We start from the raw sequence: 21,166 nt of genomic DNA on the forward strand, positions 1-21,166 counted from the left end.
ACCTTTTGTTCACAGAGATATCACCATTTGTGCTCAAACAGAATAGCATTACAAAGTCGACTGACTCACGGGGCAGGAAAAATAAGTTCATATGCCAATATGAATGGAGTTGTAGAGGGGAAGCTGTGGAGGAGAAAAAATATGGGAAAGACATTTCTGATTCATCAAGATAGGAGAAAGGGTACTTCATTTTGTCACGCACCCTGCCATTCACACAGCGTACGTGACTCCTGGATATATTCTAGGTGTGCAGGGTCTTACTGGTACTCAACTTTAGAGTATTTATCTCACAGAAAAATAGAACATGGCAAAGAAAGAGTGCTTGCAGGGTTGGTGGTGGTTGTTGTTTTTTTTCTTAATATCTTTGTACTGTGGAAAGTTTCAAAGTATACAAAACTAGAGAGGGATGGTGTCATAAACCCCCATATGCTCAGTTTCAGTAATTATCATACAAGGCCAGTCTTGTCTCAGCTATACTTGTTCAGATTATTGAAACAAATCCTGGACATTATGTCATTTTATTCATAAATAGCTCAGTATGTATCTGTCGAAAAAAGGACTCTTTAGAACACAAATTTCTGCACCACACTTTAAAAATAATGATTCCTTAATATTACCAAATATAAAGTCAGTGTTCAATTTCCCCCAGTTATCTCATTACTTTTAGTTTTATATTTGAATTACGATCGTAATAAGATCTGCCATTGCGATTTGTTGGCATGTCTCTTTAAAATTTTTTTATTAAAAAATTTTTTAGTGTTTATTATTTTTGAGAGAGAGAGAGAAAGAGAGAGTGTGAGCGGGGGAGGAGCAGAGAGAGAGGGAGGGAGACACAGAATCTGAAGCAGGCTCCAGGCTCTGAGTTGTCAGCACAGAGGCCGACACAGGGCTCAAACTCGCAAACCATGAGATCGTGACCTGAGCTGAAGTCGGACGCTTAACCGACTGAGCCACCCAGGTGCCCCTCTTATGTCTCTTTTAATTTATAAGTTCCTTCGGTCAAAGTCAGTCTTTCTTTCTCTCCCTCCCTTCCTCCCTCCTTCCCTCATTGAAATTTATTTATAGAAGAAACTGTTTTTTCCTGTAGCATTTCCTCTAGTCTGGATTCTACTGATCATGTCCCCTTGGTGTTAACATCTTTCTCCATCTTCTCTACTTCCTGTAAACTCACAGTTACATCCCAAGCCTTGATCAGATTTAGGTTCATTGTTTTAAGAATAATACCTCACTGATGCTATGGTTTATTTCCTTCAGGAGGCACAAGATTTATTTCTGACTTGCCTACATTTATTAATTGCTTACATGCTGTAAAATGGATGTTTTCTACTTCTATCATTATTTCATTATTTATTATCTCTGTTAATTCTACGCAGAGAAACTTCCCCTCATTGTTTATTTGCTCACCCTGAAGTACAGTTCATATAGGAAGGGCAGGACATGTGGGTGAGTTTTCTCTTTACTTACTAGTTTTCAGAGTAATGATTTTGCTTCTCAGAATCTTCCAAGGGTGACCCGTGAGCTTTTGTTTGTGCGATTTTGAATATTGTTTTTGTTAAAAGATGAAATTATTATTTTTATTGATGCTTAAATTTCCTCATCTTTGGTCAGTGGTTGTTTTTTCACGTTGGTACCTTAATTCTTTTGACATGCTCTATAACTTTCTTGCTTTTTGCCGTAACAAGATGTTCAAGGCCTATCGTGTATCTTGGGCTTCAAGTTTGAAACAGGCTATTTCTCCAAGAAGCTCTGGTTACTTTAGGGGTAGTATCCCCGTGTGTTATCTGTGCATATTTAATTAACAAATATGTTCAAATATCTGACTATCACAGCAATCCATTATCTATAATATTTGCTTTTCATTAAATCCATGCAGATTTCATATACAAGTTTTAGAAAAGAGATGGAAATATTTGAGAAGCAAAAATATTCTAAGCTTGAAAACAGAAAAATTATCCTTGTCAGAAACTTCTAACTCCGTTTTTCTTTTGAAGGGCTTTAATAGTGCATCCACTTATATTATTACACATTTTCTTTCCTCCCTAATTCATAGGCGCTATATACATATGCTTCTATATCTATGTATACACATATCCATTCATCGCTCATCTGCAGGGCCATCCATTCATCCATCCGTCTCAGGGTTATTTTGGGAAGTTGCCTGGTGAATAGTTAGGTTACAACTCACTTTTCCACTTGGAGATATGGATAGAAACAAAAGTACCTTTTTGAATCTAGAGGTTATATATTAGAAAGGATACCTGCCTGCATGTTCTTAAGCATGTTTTGAAGATCTTCAGTTTCAGTGTTTGTGTTTGAATTAAGTGGGTATTAGCAATGTGTGTTGCCCTTAGAATGGTGTGGTGAATCCAGAACTGGGCAATTAACTAGTCGTTTATCGTGCCTCTAACTTGGCAACTAACCCCTGATAGCTATATCAGATTTATTTTCAAACAACAGGGGTACTTCTCTGTGTTAGTGAAGGACACAGTCTAGGAAGAATAAATATTCTTTCGTCTGTTGTGAGCCTGTTTCTTCTCTTTGTTTCTTCTCTTCTCTCACCTCAACTCCTTTTCCTTCTCATTTCTTTAATTGCCAGTTGGATTAGCAATAAAATGACATTCTGTTTATGAATATATTCTTTGTCACCGTGTCTTATTCAACCAATTGTTCTCTTAACAGCCTGGAGAAACACATGTTGTCACATACTGAAGAGAGGGAATACAAGTGCGATCAGTGTCCCAAGGCATTTAACTGGAAGTCCAATTTAATTCGCCACCAGATGTCACATGACAGTGGAAAGCACTATGAATGTGAAAACTGTGCCAAGGTACAGTGAATTTGTAGACTACTTGGCCTCTCTCTGTCATCCTGCTCTCTCTTAATCCATCACTTGCTATGATATATAAAAACAACCCTTGAGAGGGGAAACTATAAATATCTTGAGAAAAGTAGACTGAGTGTTGTATGCTAAAAGGCATTAGTACAGTGTATAAAAACACTTAGTGGGTACCCTTTTATTTTTGTAAGGGAGGAAGTGAGGCTTAATGGTGAGTTCCAGAACTAGGTGTCAGACATCCTTGGTAAATTCCTGGTTCCGCTACTGGCTTGCCAGTGTGGGGTTGTTTTATAGCCTTATGGAGAATGAAAATTGTATCCAATGCACATTACTGATTTCTTTTAATAGCAGTTTGCGAGGAAGTCACATAAAGTTTCTGAATGCCTATTCAGAAAGAATAGGAGACTCCTACATTTGCAGATTTTTCCACCCAAGTCCCCACCATAAATCATGACTTGGTTCTAATTAAGAGCACAGTGCCTTAGTGGCCTGCCTTAGTGGCCACTGCTGAGCAGCATAAGGGTGCAGTGAAGCACTCTACCTTGACCATGACTCTGAAACATGGAAACAGTAGTTCACATCATTTAATGTTCATGGCTCTCAATTAACTAAAAGGTGCGCTGATGTTATTGAAGTTGATTTCTATTTCCAAAACCTTTTTATAGCATTTGAATATCTTTCTTCATGCCAGTGGAAATTGTGATATTTGAAATTATCTTTAGAGATGCTTTGCTCCCAGAAGTGTGGGTGACTTTTTCTCTTCTCTTCTCTTCTCTTCTCTTCTCTTCTCTTCTCTTCTCTTCTCTCTTTTTTTAGTATAATGTTTAAAGGAATGGTTTTAGCTTAATGGTACCTTGCTTGAAACAGTGTTAACATTATCCCTGGGAGAACTCCTTGAATAGATTTGAGATACTTTCATAAAAATCCCCCCAATTTCGTACATAGTGTGTTTTGGTTTAAAGGATGGAAGTAACATACCATTTTAAATAATGTCTTGGCTGGCATTTTATTTTTCAACCCTAATCACTCTAAATGGGATCAAGAAGATCTTGACTGTGGTCTGTCATGCCATTAATTATTTCGTTCAACTGATACCAATGGACATTTCCTGCTAAGGATATAGATCTGAATAATTTACAGTCCCTCTCCGAGAGGAGCTCATGCTTTGGGAATATGACTTTCTTTTGGTCTTTGGGGAAAACAAATAAACAAAAACAAAATAAATAAACAAAATTCCTTCTTGAGTCATTCCTGGTCTTCGTTATTGTGTCCTTGAATTAAGTTTCTTGATTAATCAGTACTCATTTCCTAGCAGGTTTTCACGGACCCTAGCAACCTCCAGCGGCACATTCGCTCTCAGCATGTTGGTGCCCGGGCCCACGCATGCCCGGAGTGTGGCAAAACGTTTGCCACTTCGTCGGGCCTCAAACAACACAAGCACATCCACAGCAGTGTGAAGCCCTTTATCTGTAAGTTTTTAACACTCCAGCCCTCCTTCCTGCATCTGTCTCTCATCCGAAAGGCACTGTGATCAGGAGATGGCCGCATGGCCATAGAAGGGTCTCTGCATTAGCTATTTATGGTCCAATCCAGTTGGGCTATTTTTCTATTACAAGAACATCTTTTACACCCAGATCCATGGTATCTTGTTTATAATTCCTGGGGTGTTTTCTGTTAGATGAAATCAATAACAAGTAGAGAAAAGAGAAGTCATTAAATAATGAAAGGGAAGCCTCTCCAGGTTGTAGGGTTTAATAGAGAGAACCAGATTTGTCTTCCACTGAAAATGGTCATGGATTTGTAAAACAGCAAAGGCAAATGCCATAAATAAGATGAAGTGATAAAAACCTATTCTGGATCAGAAAGGCTGGAAGAGCCCCACTTGTCAAGTAGGCTGTGACTGTGAGTGAGTGAGTGTGTGTGTGTGTGTGTGTGTGTGTGTGTGTGGAGAGGGAGGGGGGAATAAGACTCCCCTTAATCTACACATTGTTACCAATCACCGGCTGCAGGTTGGTAAGAACTACCAGTTACTTGAAAAGCAGAACATTTTCACTTTGATGGTGGACACACTGCTTCTATAAGCCACTACACTAAAGCAGATTTACTGGCAGTGTGTGTTCAGAAGACATCCAATCTGACCACCTACCTAGAAGGTCCCTGTACAGAGCACTTTAGTAACACACTCCACATAAAGTAAAACTCCGCGCTCATGGGCTTCTTCCGTCCACCCACTCCTGTTCCCTGTATTGTGCTGAAATATTTCATAAAGCAAATCAGTTGTTTTCAGTCGATCTGAGCAATGACTCTGGACTTCTTTTGATCCATTGCTCAGCTGGGCTTATAAATACTGACTCACTGAGTTGCGCTGCAAACTTTAAGACTGATTTTGTATGCAGATGAACATGGAAATGATCGAGGCATACTCAGTAGTTGGGAAAACCTCTGACGTGGGAACTCTTAGAAAACATTTTTTTTTTCTGACAAATACTCAATAATTTGTAGTAGGTATAGGAGACACTACTACAGGACCTGATGGGCAAAAACATAATTTTTGGTGCCAACACACAGATGCCAGAGACTAACTCTCCTCATTTTTAGCTCGACACGGTCCTCTTTTGTGCTTCCAAGCAACAGGAGAGCTTTTTTTTCCCCTTTCCAGCTTAAACTAGAGTCTTGTTTTGCTCCTACAGGGTTCTCCTGTACCCTGGGTGGAGTGAAGATGACCAGCTGATAAACAAAAGGGTGCTCTAGTCTCCCTTGGGGGGAGCTCTGTTAGAAATCACAGGAAATAAAGTATACAATAGAAATTTTAGACTTCTTGTCTCATAAAGGCGTTTCGGACTCTAGGTTGTGACGCCCTTAAAAATGTACTTCGTAGTGTTACAGGCATAAATAACTCATGTATTTCTGATTGCTCAGAAACAAATTTTGGTACGTTTATTGTGTCTTGGTGGGAAAAAATAGACTGAATGGATTCTCTATTTAATGACTTAATGATTTCTCTATTATTTAAGCCAAAAGTTGGAAAATATAGATTCCTATTATCTAATAAGGTTCTGGGATCTGGAATTTTAATTGTGTTGAAATCAAGTGTTTCATTTTAAAGCACTATAGGGTGTCCCTTTCCAATCAGCTTGCACAACTATTTGCCACAAATGGATTTTCAGTAATTATTGGTAAATTTAAATAGCAGATGGAATTCTTCAAATGTAAAATCTGACAGAGAACCATGGGGTAATTATGAATAATAGCCATGTAATTTCAGAACAAAAGAGGAGAGTTGGTGTGGAGATTGGGAGTGGAGGAGGTTCACCTAGAGTTGATATCTGTTTCTCACCAGAAGGCCACACACCACGATTTACCCCCACTGGTGTGTTTATGGCAACTGTCTCTTATTACAGTGTACCGCCAAGCTTGAGCCCAAAGTCACCAGTGCTAAGGTAATTACTCACTGCCTTTGCAGAAACCTCCAGCCTTCCCAAATAGAAACCACATGCTCTAATAGGCTGAACATATTCAAAATACCTCTTAATTTGTTTAATAAGTAGAAAAATGCAATGTTAACTGCTGGCTAATTCCTATTACTGAGAAAATTACAGTACAGTATAGACTTCAACATCAATTGAGCCGTTTACCTGGAGGCCTGGTGGTTAGTGGTGGGCCAGGCCAGACATTCAAGTGAGGAAAACAAAGCCTCCGCCTAAGGAAACATCCCAGATTCTCTGTTCTTAAGACCTTACACAGACATCGCTCATCTGTGTAATACAGGGTGACAACCAGGAAAGTCTAATGCACCTTCTGTTACTCCGATGTAGAGAAGCTCCTGATTTTCTTCAATCCATCCAGGTATAAGAAAGGAATAGAGAGAGCAACATTTCTTTCCCAAACACTTGCAAACCTTTCAAAAGTTTATGCCGTGGTTGAATACCCATCAAGACGTTTTCTCAACGCCTTTTAATGCCCAGAGGAGAGGTGTTACTTTCTTGATGAGTGAACTTTTATAATTCCAATGACATTTTATTTACTATTTCTTGTTATTGCTCATAGCTGAATTAGTATAACCAGCGAAAGCCTCATGTTTCTACCCTCTACGTCATATGGTTTTAATTAGTGTATCAAAGAATTTAAATAGCATGTGTATTTATTGTATATGGTTACTAGTATATACTTTTAAAGTAGTCTCTGGTCAATATATTCCAGTAGAATAATTTGAAAAGAAATCACTCACATCTTCTCTTCCCATTAAAATGCATGTTACAGCCTCTATAATGTCATGAATCATCCCACAGTTGAAAGCTCCTTAACTATTACTAAGTGCAGTGATATATGTAGCAATGCATTTTAATCATTAGTAGTAAAAGAAATATTATGGAATCACTTGGTACTTCCTGTTTGGTGGTGTGTGGGATAATCCAACTTTTGGGTGAGTTTTGCATGATTGAACATCTATAAAATCTCCTTTGAGTTTTTTTTTTTTTCAACTATTACTGCTTTAACTTAGGAGCTCAACCACTCTGCGCTCAAAGGCAGCCATCACATGAAAGCAATAAATGTCATATTTTGTCTTCAATTTAATTTCTTATATAAATTTGTTTCAGTAATCACCAACAAGGCATATCATGTTTCTGCATGTATCAAACGTGCACGGGATTGTTAAAGTAAGCTCACACATAAAGCGGATTCACCTCTACTAAAGTCAGATAAAAAAAATGTGATGCTTAGGAAATGGATACTATAATCCTGCCGGCCTGCGAAGTGAGGGGAATTCTTACCCAGCAAAGGAGTTTTTAAAGGTTACGAAGTTTGGTCTTAAAATACACTTAGATCTGTTCTCTCATCTATGAGGAGGAAGATGTTCTACTTTTTTGGCAAATTTTCCGCGAAGAGGGTTCTTTCCCAGCCATGCCCTGCTGTGTTCTTTCTGGATTAGAGCACTCAGAACACTCTCCCTGCTTACCATAGTTGGCTAACCCACATAGAAGTCAAGCCCTGAGATAACCGGCGAAGATATGACAACAAGTGGACGTATTTCCCAAGGACGGGGGTTTCATAAATGCAGGAAGGTTAGCACAACCACTGGTGTGAGGGGAAGTCAGAGGACGTGATCATAGTTCATGGGAACCAGCAATGCAGGATGGACCACATTCAATTTAGCTTCCTTTGCAGGCTTAAAATAGAGCCATTGTAAATTATGTCAGTCTTTCTCAAATCATGAAAATGATTGTTAAAAATGTCTCAGAATACACAATGTGCATTGTTGTGTGGCTTTGATGTGTGAATGATGAGAGCATATGATATAATACAAATTAAATAATGGTAGGGCAGTCACAGGCTTTTTCCCCAGGGGGAGAGGGAATGAAGGTAAAGTTTCTGGTCGAGGGAAAGGCTGTTTTATTTTGTTTTGGTGCCTACGACTTAGAAGTCTTTAAGTGGTCTAAAATTTTAAAGGGGTTCCTGTTATGTTTTATGTTTAGTATGCCTTGAGACTTGAATTTGTAAGATTCTATGAGGGTAGCAATGGGGTGGGAAGTCAATGCATGCTGGAATTGGACTTTGCTATAAATATTTAAATACACAAATATGATGAAAAAATATTTTGCAATGGGGATGACAAAATATTTAAATATATTTATATATGAAATATTTGTGCTGCCTCAAGACATTTGTCAGGTTGGATGCCTTGCTTTGGAATCTAGTGACATGGGGTTTTCTGTGTTGGGAGTACCCAGATTCGTACCTCCAACAACTTTTCCTGGCTTCCTAATTGCAATTTTGGGTAAACCAATTGTGATATTTGCTAAATTCAGAAGCAATTGCCATAAAGCCTGAGATTCTCTTTTGTTGTTTGCACACAGGTGAGGTCTGCCATAAATCCTATACTCAGTTTTCAAACCTTTGTCGTCATAAGCGCATGCATGCTGATTGCAGAACCCAAATCAAGTGCAAAGACTGTGGACAAATGTTCAGCACTACGTCTTCCTTAAATAAACACAGGAGGTTTTGTGAGGGCAAGAACCATTTTGCGGCAGGTGGATTTTTTGGCCAAGGCATTTCACTTCCTGGAACCCCAGCTATGGATAAAACGTCCATGGTTAATATGAGTCATGCCAACCCGGGCCTTGCTGACTATTTTGGTGCCAATAGGCATCCTGCTGGTCTTACCTTTCCAACAGCTCCTGGATTTTCTTTTAGCTTCCCTGGTCTGTTTCCTTCCGGCTTGTACCACAGGCCTCCTTTGATACCTGCTAGTTCTCCTGTTAAAGGACTATCAAGTACTGAACAGACAAACAAAAGTCAAAGTCCCCTCATGACACATCCTCAGATACTGCCAGCTACACAGGATATTTTGAAGGCACTATCTAAACACCCACCTGTAGGGGACAATAAGCCAGTGGAGCTCCAGCCCGAGAGGTCCTCTGAAGAGAGGCCCCTTGAGAAAATCAGTGACCAGTCAGAGAGTAGTGACCTTGATGATGTCAGTACGCCAAGTGGCAGTGACCTGGAAACAACCTCGGGCTCTGATCTGGAAAGTGACATTGAAAGTGATAAAGAGAAATTTAAAGAAAATGGTAAAATGTTCAAAGACAAAGTAAGCCCGCTTCAGAATCTGGCTTCAATACATAATAAGAAAGAATACAGCAATCATTCCATTTTCTCACCATCTTTAGAGGAGCAAACTGCGGTGTCAGGAGCTGTGAATGATTCTATAAAAGCTATTGCTTCTATTGCTGAAAAATACTTTGGTTCAACAGGACTGGTGGGGCTGCAAGACAAAAAAGTTGGAGCTTTACCTTACCCTTCCATGTTTCCCCTCCCGTTTTTTCCAGCATTCTCTCAATCAATGTACCCATTTCCTGATAGAGACTTGAGATCGTTACCTTTGAAAATGGAACCCCAATCACCAAGTGAAGTAAAGAAACTGCAGAAGGGAAGCTCTGAGTCTCCCTTTGATCTCACCACTAAGCGAAAGGACGAGAAGCCCTTGACTCCAGTCCCCTCCAAGCCTCCAGCAACACCTGCCACAAGCCAAGACCAGCCCCTGGATCTAAGCATGGGCAGTAGGAGTAGAGCCAGTGGGACAAAGCTGACCGAGCCTCGTAAAAACCACGTGTTTGGGGAAAAGAAAGGAAGCAGCATTGAACCAAGACCAGCATCAGATGGTTCCTTGCAGCATGCTAGACCCACTCCTTTCTTTATGGACCCTATTTACAGGTAAGGGTGGACAGGAGACGATTAAATGTGGACGACGTGTGTACAAAGGGCAGGGTTTGCAGTTGAAAGCCATGGCTTTTAACAAACCATTTTTGTTATTATTACAAGGCAGAGAGTAAAGTTGTTTGATCTAGTGAATTCATTTTTTATTCAGACGGTCAACTCATTAAGTTTGGACTTATTTTTGGATGTCTCTGAATTTGGGGTTTTGGATGAGGCCCACAGAGTTCTTTCCCCTGACAATAAATTTATTTTTGAACACATTTTTTAAGTGGAAAATATGGGAAAGCCATATTTAAAGTAAGCTGTCAAGTGGCAGAAGAATGAGGCTCCTGAAGGATTAATGCAAATATGTGTGGGTACTCAAGCGGGTCAGGATATTTGGAATGAGGTGGGATGCAGAACAGCATGCGTTTTCTCTTTGTTAACCGACCAACACATCCTTAATAAGTACCGCTCAGATTCTGTTTCTAAATAAATCTCCTAGGAAGCCAAAGTAAGTGAAATATTAATCACAAAAATGTTTTGTATATCATGTGAGTGGCTGGTTTTGAAAGACACGTCACTGTTTAATACCTTCGTTATCCAGTTTTCTTTGATGCATCCAAAAGTGCTTTGGGGGGGAAACATATATGCTTAATAAAAAGCCTCATAGACAGTATTCTGTTAACACTCACTTGACATTCAGAATGATTTATTTATTTTTTAAATACCAGCTTTCTTTAAAAGTATGAATAATAGTAATTATGCTTATTGTGTATTTTAAATATTACCAAGCATTTTCACATCTACTTTCTCATTCGAGTCTTGAACAATGTCAAGAATTAATGGAAGGCATGGATAATTGCTTATTGGACTCATGTAAGATGAGACTATTTTCGTATTTTTGCCTGATTCTCTTTCACGAACAAGTTGTGCTACTCTGTCATTCAACAGTACTCATTGAGTTCCTATTACTTAATAAGTACTAGAGCCGCAAACTCTTTTCACCAAAGATTCCTTTTCTACCTGTATTATCTATAATACATTAACTAAGAAATACGGCCGGTATGTTGAGCGCTACCCCACCTCCCCGCCCCCCCCCCCCCAGCTTGAAGGGGATTGAAAAGGACAGTGCGAAAATATTTTCCGAGCCATCAGTACCATGCCTGTGCACTTTTTCCCAATTATTATGTCTTAATTCTTGTGGCAGTCTCCATAAGAGAGGTAAAAGAAGGGAAAACAGAACTTCCATATTTGGGGTGTAGATTGTGTGTTACCCATTGCCAGTGAGGTTGTATTTCCAACTCAGTGATACATCTCAGCCCTTTGTGAAGATAATCCCTTAGACTTTTTTTTTTTCTCAGACCCTCCCAGTGGCAATGGGTTTCCAATTCCTCCACACACCCATTACACTCTTCTCCATCATATCCTAACCCTCTCTGCCCCTTGCTTACTCAAAACTCAGTCTTCTCCCTGGTGTTTCAATCCGAATAAGGGACCTAGGCCTGTCATTCTACCCAAGTCATGAAATGCCTAAACACCAGTTTTAGTGCAAGACCTGAGTTGAAATCTCAGCTTTCCCATGTCTTAAAGTTGTTCTTTTTTTTTTTTATTCATAAAATGGGTATAAGAGGACCTGTTTCAGTAAGTGACATAGTGTATGCAAAACATAGCATCTATAAACTTTCAAGAAGTGGTAGCTGTTTTTATTAATTTTGATTCTATTTTAGAAGCATGCTTATTCAACGGTTCTTAAAAAGAAATGTATCAACAGTTGGTAAAAGAAATTAATTTAATCCATGATGTCACTTCCTGCATACTTAATAGAAAATAGAATAACAAACATTTAGAAAGCAGAAGGGATATGCCGATAATTTTTATATTTCTCTATTTTCAAAAAGTTCCTCTTCCTTTTCCCTCCACCCCCTTTTGCCTGCCCTGTTTGTCAGCAGCGGCATCCAAAAGAGGGACCTCAAAGAGAGGGGAGCAGAATGCATAGGTGCTTAGAAACTCTCCTGCCCTCATTGGCAAGTATGGGGGAAATACAACGAATGTCTAGGCGAACACTTTCTTGGCAGAAAATGACTTTAATTTTCAGAATGAGCTCTGTCCTCATGATTTCAAAATCATCAAGCCTTCTTGTCTGCATTTGAAATGGAAAGGTACAAATCTCTAACCAAGCCTCCGGTTTCATGACTCTTCAGTTTTTATATTTCCTCATTATTATTGTTACTAGTCACCCAATAGGATTTTACCATTGTGAATAGGACCTTCTTTCTATGAGCGCCTAGAAGTGCCATGAGTATTCTTCAAGAGCTGAACAGATGTCTTTATATTTTTATTAGTGTGCTTCCCAGAAATCTACCATTTGTTTTATTGTTAGCTGTTTAAATGTCAGTAATTATGTAGCGATTGATATATGAGACTGTTTCATCTTCAAAAACTAATTTTAACCTTTCAGAGTAGAGAAAAGAAAACTAACTGACCCACTTGAAGCTTTAAAAGAGAAATACTTGAGACCTTCGCCAGGATTCTTATTTCACCCACAAGTAAGTATTTTGAATTTGAGACTTCAAGCTTGTAAACTAACTTGTTGATCCTGAAAAGCAGGTGCAATGAAATGAAAGAAATCTTGAGAACATTAGGATTTCCTATGACGCTGGTGTGGAAGAACACAGGAAATTCTAGCAGAATTAAAACCCAAACTCTTTAAAGAAAAAAATTAATATATGTGGAAAAATAACATGTTTTGGGGTGTAAAATTATTGTCTCCTGCTAACTACTTACCGATCCAAAGTATATTTTGGAGTGAACAAAATTCAGTTAAGAAAATAAATATTGAAGTTTTTTTTGTGTGTGTTTAAAAATTACTGATAATAAGAGATGGGTCAGACTGTGACTCGTCCCAAACTCATGAAGGTCCTTGAAGTCCTTTAGTGCTTAGATAAAAAACAGGAAATGAGTCTACCTGACAAGTTGTTACCATAGAGGGTGAAGGAATTTATCTAGAGACCACTGGGCATTCCAGCGAAGTTCTGTAATTGCACAAGAATTTACCACAATACACAGAGCTATTTGCTGAATGGGGCTGTGTCCATTTATCAAAATATATACAGTTTCTCATCACAAGAAGAATACAAAGCAGTGCCATCTAATTGGCTCATTTCTATCTCCTTACGTATTTGGTTATTTTTAAAAACTGGTTTACCTATCAATCAAAATGTAGAGAATTGTATTGAAAGAACAAATATACAAACATCTTAAACGTTTTTTTTTTAACCTGATATTTTGTTTTCCTTATTTCTGATTTCAAAGGTTATAAGCTCTGGTCTTTATAGATGGTAAGCAAAATTTTTATGAAAATGCTTAAAATCAGTGAACTAATTTATTGTGTTTCAACATATTCAAACTAAAAATTGTGCTCCTCTAATAAAACTGGTGGAATTTTATGCAAGATGTCTTATAGAAAGTTGTGAGGTAATTAAATTATCTTGGAATTTGACTCTCCCTGCCCTTCTACCCCCTCCCCCTCTGCTACCTTTTCGTCAATTTTTCAAGTACTTTCCCAGCGTCCCAAATAACAGAGTATGAGAACTGAAGTACCATCTTCTGGTTAGCTGGAGAAATCTATCATTGTTCAAAAATTCTCTCTATTTCAAAGTGAGGAAATTCATGACTTAGTAGTAAAAGGGTTAGAAATATTCCAGTCACTATTCATTTTATGTGGAAAGGCTAAGGAATGATATGATTTTTATAATTGCCTTATGGAAAAGAAAAGAGTTATAAAATAATAAATGTTTATCAGGTATTTATATTTTACATTTAGCTTGATTTAAATTGCACTTTTAGGCCTCATGGGCTGAGGAAGATGAATATTGCATACATTTTGTGTCAGATGTACGAAAAGTGTATCTTTTTGATAGTTACTTTCTGAGTATAACTAAATGCTCACAGGGATATTATAGTTATATATGTTTAGTTATAAGAATCAAATTGTTTTCATATTCTAATTATCTTTAAAATTTAGTAACTAATCACTTCAAAATGAAGTGCTATGGGTACATGGTGTAACGGATGGATAAAAGATGGGATTCAGGGTCCTTGAGTGACAGTCTATCTGGCTCTTAGTTCCTTATCTGTAGGATGAAGGAGTTGGGTGTAAAGTTCCTATTCTCTCTGAAATTCAGATTTTTAACTAGCCAAAGTAAATTTACTAGTTCATAAGATGAACAATTTTGCCTACCAATAGCTCTACATGTGCATACAAGTGTTACAGTATGTGCATATTTTTAATCACATAATATGAGAAAATGTGCTATCTTTTATTATTTCCAAAGTGAGTGAAGGATCACAAATGACGAGATGTATGTGCAATACTTGGAGAACAGCAGTCATTCCCTCAGAGCCTCGCAAACATGCCTGTAGGAGCACAGTGGCAGTGTGTGTTTCCAGAATGTCAAGTCTTGGTGGAAGTGACTGCCTATTGCTGCTATTAGAACAGGACCCATGAGTGATAGTCAACATATTTAACACCTCATATGTCATGAATACTGACCAATCGGAATGGACTCCTGGAATTCTGGAGCAGGATCTTGGAAGTCCTTGCTGCACCAATGTTAATGCCGCAGTTGTTGGCTGGCGGGCTGTCTGAAGGGTCTTTTGAGATGAGGCCAGGATGGTAGGGGGGCAAGTCAGGGTTCTTGGAGCAGAGGCTGTTTACCAACTACTACAGAAATATTTTATTATTTTTATAAACATTGTAGCTGTTTTCATGTGTAATGGCTGTATATCACTGGGCTACAGGTGGAATAAAGACCGTCACCTGGGAGAAGCTTGGGTCACCCTATTTTCATCAAGCCTTCAGACCAAATAGTCTGCTCTTTCAGAAAATCTGCCTCAAATGCCCTGAAGTTTCAGCAGAATTCTTCTGTTCTTTATAGTACTCTATCAATTCCATCCTAGCCTCAAGATCTCTTTTCCCATAAATGAACGCAAACAAAACAAAGACAACCTGCCAGGATTTGGGGGCAAAAATGACTGCTTTGTGGCTGCTTATTAGCAAAAACGCTCAGGTTTGGACCAACGCAGTTCATCTCTCTGAGCCTCTCTATCCACGTAATGGGCACACCCTACCAGCTTTACCTGGGTGGCTGTATGGGTTCGTGTTAACGTACATAACATGGTACACATCATGCCTGGCAAGTGGAAGGACCTAAATGAGGAAAAGCTCTCATTATTAGTGAATGCGGAAGTATCCCATTTCGAATGTAAAGAACCGTTAGTAAAATGACCTCCTGCCATCCCCTGAGCCCACTTTCTTTAGGGGAGCTCTGATGTGTCTAGAAGTACTTGGAAAGATGCTTAATGTGTTCTTGGTACTGCCTCATTGGGCAGCAGTAAGGGTGGCACAGAGCAGAAGGCCAAAATGGAAGGCTTTGCCTCTGCTCCCAGGCCTTGCCTTTATTTTATAGCTAAATAAATGCTCGGGGAAGACTATTCATTACTTCATTTTCCAATTTAAAGTACACTGGAGCAAATCACATGGTCCCTCTGGGGCTTCTGTATGTTTGTCTTCCAAATGAGAATAATGCATTCCCTATGTATTTCTCAGGGTAATAATAATAATATCATCATCATGTATGAGTAAGGGAGAAGCAGAGAGAGAGGGAGAGAGAGAGAATTCCAAGCAGGCTCTGCACTGTCAGCACAGAGCCTGACGCGGGGCTCAAAGTCATGAGCCGTGAGATGACCTGAGCCAAAGTCAGATGCTTAATCAACTGAGTCACCCAGGTGCCTCAAGGGGAGCACATACTCTTAATGCTTTAGAGAAAACATAGAAATATATATATATATATACGTATACATATATATAGAAATATATATATATATATATACGTATACATATATATATATATATATATATATATATATATATATATAAATTCTTGGTAGGGGTATTCTCTGGGCAAGTCTGATTTTATAACTTTTGTATGTCTTTGTATTCTACCCAGCATATTCCTCCCCAGGGCACAATTCCTAATCAATGAAAGGTGAACACCTCAATAGATATTTTAATTCGATATTGATATTTTATTGAATTTTATTAAAAGATTATTAGGCCATCTCACTGACTTTTGGAATAATAATACATATTTTTAAAAATCTTGTCAAAAATGTCTATAAGATATAAGAACACATACACCAAAATTAAAAGATAATTGCTATTTTGTTTTGTTTTGTTTTTTGTTTTCATTTTCAGGGTCTAAATTCCTCACTCACTTCATTCTAAGAAGTATGTTTGCTGTGTCAGGCCACTAGAGGACTATTTATATTTCTGTTTTTCTTTTAGAAATAAGTTAAATGTAAGGTACAAATATGTACTATAGACGTTCTTCCTAGAAATGTGGTTGAAAATTGTTTGGGGAGTCTTAGTCTAGATTATAATTTTGAAAAAGAATGACAGCCACAAGTAGGTGAGATGGAAGGGATGGGATTATTGTGCGATCTCTAGAAAGTGCATTTCATTGGCTACTTTGTGTTTTAGGTACTTGGCATTTACATTGCTAGCTTTTTCAAATTGCCATAGAAATCATTTGGTAATTGTGTTACTGTAAAACTGGCTAGTCCTTGATTTGCCTATATTTTAAATATATTTTTGGTTATTAATACATTTTATTTCCAGATGTTTGGCTTTGTGTATATCTGCAACAGAAACTCTGTTTCTGTCCTTTATGCCTTCATTTTTATTCTCTTTTTTTTAAAGTGTCTGACTACCCTGTTACTGTATCCCATAGAACTGGGAAAAAGTTAGTCTTTTTCCAAGTTATCTTTTATATATTGATGTGAAAATTATTTAAGTCTTTTGCCCTTCTTCTTCTATTTTGCTTTTGACAAAGTGTTTCTTATTGTTAGATTTCCTCTGCAATAAATCTTTTACCCTTAAAAAACTATGTATCTTCCTTATTAAAGACACCATAACTTATAAAAGCAAGATATAGCTCCTTTACCCAAGCAAAATGATAACTTTAAGGATATAACGTTTGTGTTTCCTGGAAGAGCTCCCGGCTCACTGAAGTTTTCCCAAGTGATTCTTGTCATAAGTTGACATAGGTAACTTTTAATTAATATCCTTATGTGTTCTGACTGCTAATGGTCTGAGTCCCATGCTTGTAAAAGTCAGGCAGTGCATTTCCCAGCACATTACCTTGTTGTTACTTAATAATTCACGTTCGAGTAAATATCTTATTTTCTTTCTTATTAACATTATAAAAATGCAAGAGACTAGATTTTTTTTCAGGAAATTGCTTAAGTTTTATTTATTAAAGTTTAGGAATCTTGTTTTACAGTGAGTAAAAACAAATAAGGAAGTATCTACTTTGCTATTTAAGATTTGGTGGTAGTAGGTAGTGTTTGGCTTTCTTGGAAGAAAGAACAGTCTGGTTTATAACCTTGATTCTAAAATTTAATTTAGGTAAATAGAGGAAATCCAGCAGTGTTATAAAAACATTTAAGTTTCATTTCCAAAACCTTTACTCAAGGTACAGTTACATGATAAGCAAAAATTACAAAGTCCGTATAAATGTTAATTTCTCAAAGGATAGATTGCAATAAAGATACTGATACAGAAGTAATTTTTTGTTTTTGTTTCAATTTTGCTCCCAGTTCCAACTGCCTGATCAGAGAACTTGGGTAAGTTTCCTACTTATATTTTTGACTCAAATAATGTAGCATTAAAAGGAAAACAACTTATAAAGTGCTGTACAGATGATAAAGGATTCTGAGCCACTTTCCATTAAATGATATGGCTTCAGCGGATAGTTTTCCCGCTTTGTCAAGCTGCAAAATACCTTCCGTTTTAATTGGGCATTTAGTGTGCTAGAAATTGTTTACAGAAAGAAGTTTATTTTATAAATGTGACCCATTCCATGTAATTATACCTTGATGTAGAACTCCTTCTCGGCACTTGGGAGCATGTTGTTAAAAGAGCCTTCGAAATGGGTCACTAAGTGGAAACAACCATTATTTGGGGGAGCCTATATCAGCATGTTAAAGATGCTTTTGATAAAGCCTTCAAAAGGTTAAAACCTGAACCTACATGTAGACACAAGCTGACATTGGAATCCACATCCGTATATCCCAGGGCAGAACTTGGTTCTGGTTATTTGGAATAATAAGACTAAATGTTTAGAAATACATGTCTAACTAGGAAATGGATCTTTTAGCCTTGGGTCTCACTTCCTCAAATTTGTTTCTATTTCCAGATACAGTCAGTTGTCAGGTAGTGATGCTAGGTATTGGCTTTCTTTTTTGTCCAAAATGCAAAGAATACTGCTTGTTTACTTTTCACTCTCAAATAAACCTTGGGTCAATGGAAATACATATAAATAACACATATTACAGAATTTCTTCTAATCATATGTAATTCTACACCTTCATTCTCTTCTTTACTCAAAATTATTCTGATTCTGAGATATGAGTAAAGTCCTGGAATATGGGTCAATTTTTTTGGTCACCATATAGAAATGTATCAGTCAGTTCAAGTTGGAACACTTTAGCACTTGCCTATTTTCTCTGACATTAGATTTTCTTTACCAGAAATTCCTCCATTTTATTTTTTCTGTGGAATATGGGATGAGTTGTGATTTTTCTCATTTTGATAGACGGGATTAAGTCCATTTATTTCAAAAGTCCATTTATTTAAAAAGAAGAGAGAAAGAGGAACAGGGAAGGAGGCAGGGGTAGAGAGAGAGAGACTAAGACTTCCTTAGACAAAGTTGTGCAGTTGATGGGCTTGGGCTTTGGTGACCATGACCTGTATTTCCAGTGTTTCTCTTCTGCCTTTCCTGGCAGAGATCCATCCTCAGTATCATGCCTCAGGGTCCTCATCCTTTATAAGGTGGCATATTACTTGACAATATCTATGTCATTGGCTGCTTTATTTGTCATATGCTATCTCCTACATAGCACGCCCAATGGTTCTACCAATTATACAAAGCCAATCCAGATTTTAAGTTAGACCCCCTTTCCTGGTGATGCAATGGTAGCAACTGCCATTTCAGTGCTTTGGAAACACATCCATTCCCTGAATCATAGGGTTTTCAGAGCCATGATTTATAGTCTTATTATAAAACATAGATATTAGTGGGAACTACTAAAATATTAAAGTATATCATTCTGAGTGGTAAACAAATTCTAAGGGGTTTCATAATCATGACTGCTGAATGTGATACATGGAGTGAGATAATTGTAAAATGTGAATACTTAACATTTCCCCCAAATGGCCACAATTTTGAGATTTCTTAAGATTATAAAGGGAATAAATATAGAAAACTCCCAAATCTACAAACTTTCCCATCATAAGTTATTTATGAAAAGTTAGTTGTTTTATGATAAAGACATGTGTAATCTAATTTGTAAAACATTAAGTCACATAATTCATGGTGCCATTGGACATATCATTTCATATCATCAGGTTGTCACTTTAATGGTTTTAATGAGAAACTTCTTTATGTCATCAATTGTTGGCTGCCAGATAATAAATGTTAGGCTAAGTGCTTAGGACCCAGTTGATGATATCTTGCCTGCTGAAATGTTTTTAAAAATACTAACTTTATTTGACTAGAGAGATAACTACATTTTTTGGTAGGATCTAGGGAATTGTGTCTAAATATTAGTTTGCGTCAATATAAAGTTAATAGTCTCTTGGGGACTGAAAGGGGGTGCAATGACTTCCTTTTCCAGACATCTGGCTGCAGATACCATCAACAACTATTGTATATATAAATAAAAATTACTGTTCCATAGGAAAAAAAAAGCCCTGTCATTTACTGATCAGAGATTAGCGTATGACATTAATAGGACACAGGGAAATGCATTTCTAAAATATATGATCTAACTTTTCTTCCTTTATTTTCCCCATTCTCAGCAAATTTCTTTTTTATAGTAGTACACATTGCCCTCTTCGTTGGATTGTTCATAATTGAAATATAAATGTAGCGAGATTCTGTTCCATTTATCCCAATTCACCTTCACTTCTAAAATACCAAACCAAACTTTCAAATGAATGTCAAAACATATTACTTCTCTTGTAAAATGCATGTTATTTCAGGAGGAGCATCACATGAGTCAGCTTACAGAGTGAAAAAGTTAGAGTTTTGACCTGTACACTAGATGAAGCTCATCTTTTTTTTTTTTACTTTTGTTTTTTAATGTTTATTTTTAAGAGACAGAGAGAGACAGAGCACTAGCAGGGGAGGTGCAGAGAGAGAGGGGGGGACACAGAATCTGAAGCAGGCTCCAGGCTCTGACCTGTCAGCGCAGAGCCCGACGCTGGGCTTGAACTCACGAACTGTGAGATCATGACCTGAGCTGAAGCCGGCCGCTTAACTGACTGAGCCACCCAGACGCCCCTTAGCTCATCTTAATCCAGCACCTTAATCCAAGATATAGGCAGACTGATGTTGGTCACAGAATTGCTAAACTACCCAACTGGCAGATATCTCAGTCACTTCTATCTGTCCTATTGGGGAAACGTCTTCTTTTCAACTGAGGTCAAGTGCAATAAGAGCAAATCTCATGAAGATAAAAGGGAGGATTCATGGTGGCTTTTAGTGGGAGTGTTTGCTAGCTGGACAGAAAGTGGTGTGTGTGTGTGTGTGTGTGTGTGTGTGTGGTGTCAATAAGTACCCTCGGTTGACTTTCCATCTTCCTTCTCTCCCTTTTCTCCACTCCAGTTCAATCTTCTTTTCATTTGACACCAGAAGCCAAAGGTGGGGGTGGCTTTTCAAGAGAAGCGTTCGGGTCACCCCTATTCTTTTTCTTATTATCTTTAAGAATGCCAGTGTTTAGTCATCAAGCCCATAGTGTATTTTCTTGTTTCTTGATAGTTTCCCCGAATTGAAATAGTTTGAAGTAATGTAATCGCAATGATCTTTCTTCAAAAAGAGATATTTGCTGCTACTAAAGCAAGACACATTTCTCAACAGCCAATTGCTCTTAAATAAGTTGAAGGGCTTGTAGTTTATATGTGCTATAGATGAAAGCCGAGAATAATAGTCATGAGTAAACTATTTTCCATATAAAAGGAAAAGTGTTTCTAGAAGATATATCGCCACAGGAATCTGAGTGTCAGCGGGG

General features: G+C 37.7%; 1 protein-coding gene across 13 annotated transcripts in view; it reads left to right on the forward strand.

The window, feature by feature from the left end:
- Window positions 1-21,166, forward strand: part of MECOM (MDS1 and EVI1 complex locus) — a 555,921-nt gene that overhangs the window by 515,327 nt on the left and 19,428 nt on the right. For 8 of the 13 annotated variants that reach the window (XM_053221232.1, XM_053221230.1, XM_053221229.1 and 5 more), the window contains 5 exons: window positions 2,680-2,827; window positions 4,149-4,305; window positions 8,692-10,048; window positions 12,492-12,579; window positions 17,693-17,719. In XM_053221232.1, the coding sequence (XP_053077207.1) occupies window positions 2,680-2,827; window positions 4,149-4,305; window positions 8,692-10,048; window positions 12,492-12,579; window positions 17,693-17,719 (1,777 nt within the window). The remainder of the gene's footprint in view (window positions 1-2,679; window positions 2,828-4,148; window positions 4,306-8,691; window positions 10,049-12,491; window positions 12,580-17,692; window positions 17,720-21,166) is intronic. The other 5 variants (XM_027061469.2, XM_027061473.2, XM_027061470.2 and 2 more) reach the window with 5 other exon arrangements.

This window comes from Acinonyx jubatus, chromosome C2 (assembly GCF_027475565.1).
Source record: "Acinonyx jubatus isolate Ajub_Pintada_27869175 chromosome C2, VMU_Ajub_asm_v1.0, whole genome shotgun sequence".
In the NCBI taxonomy this organism is placed as follows: Eukaryota; Metazoa; Chordata; class Mammalia; order Carnivora; family Felidae; genus Acinonyx; species Acinonyx jubatus.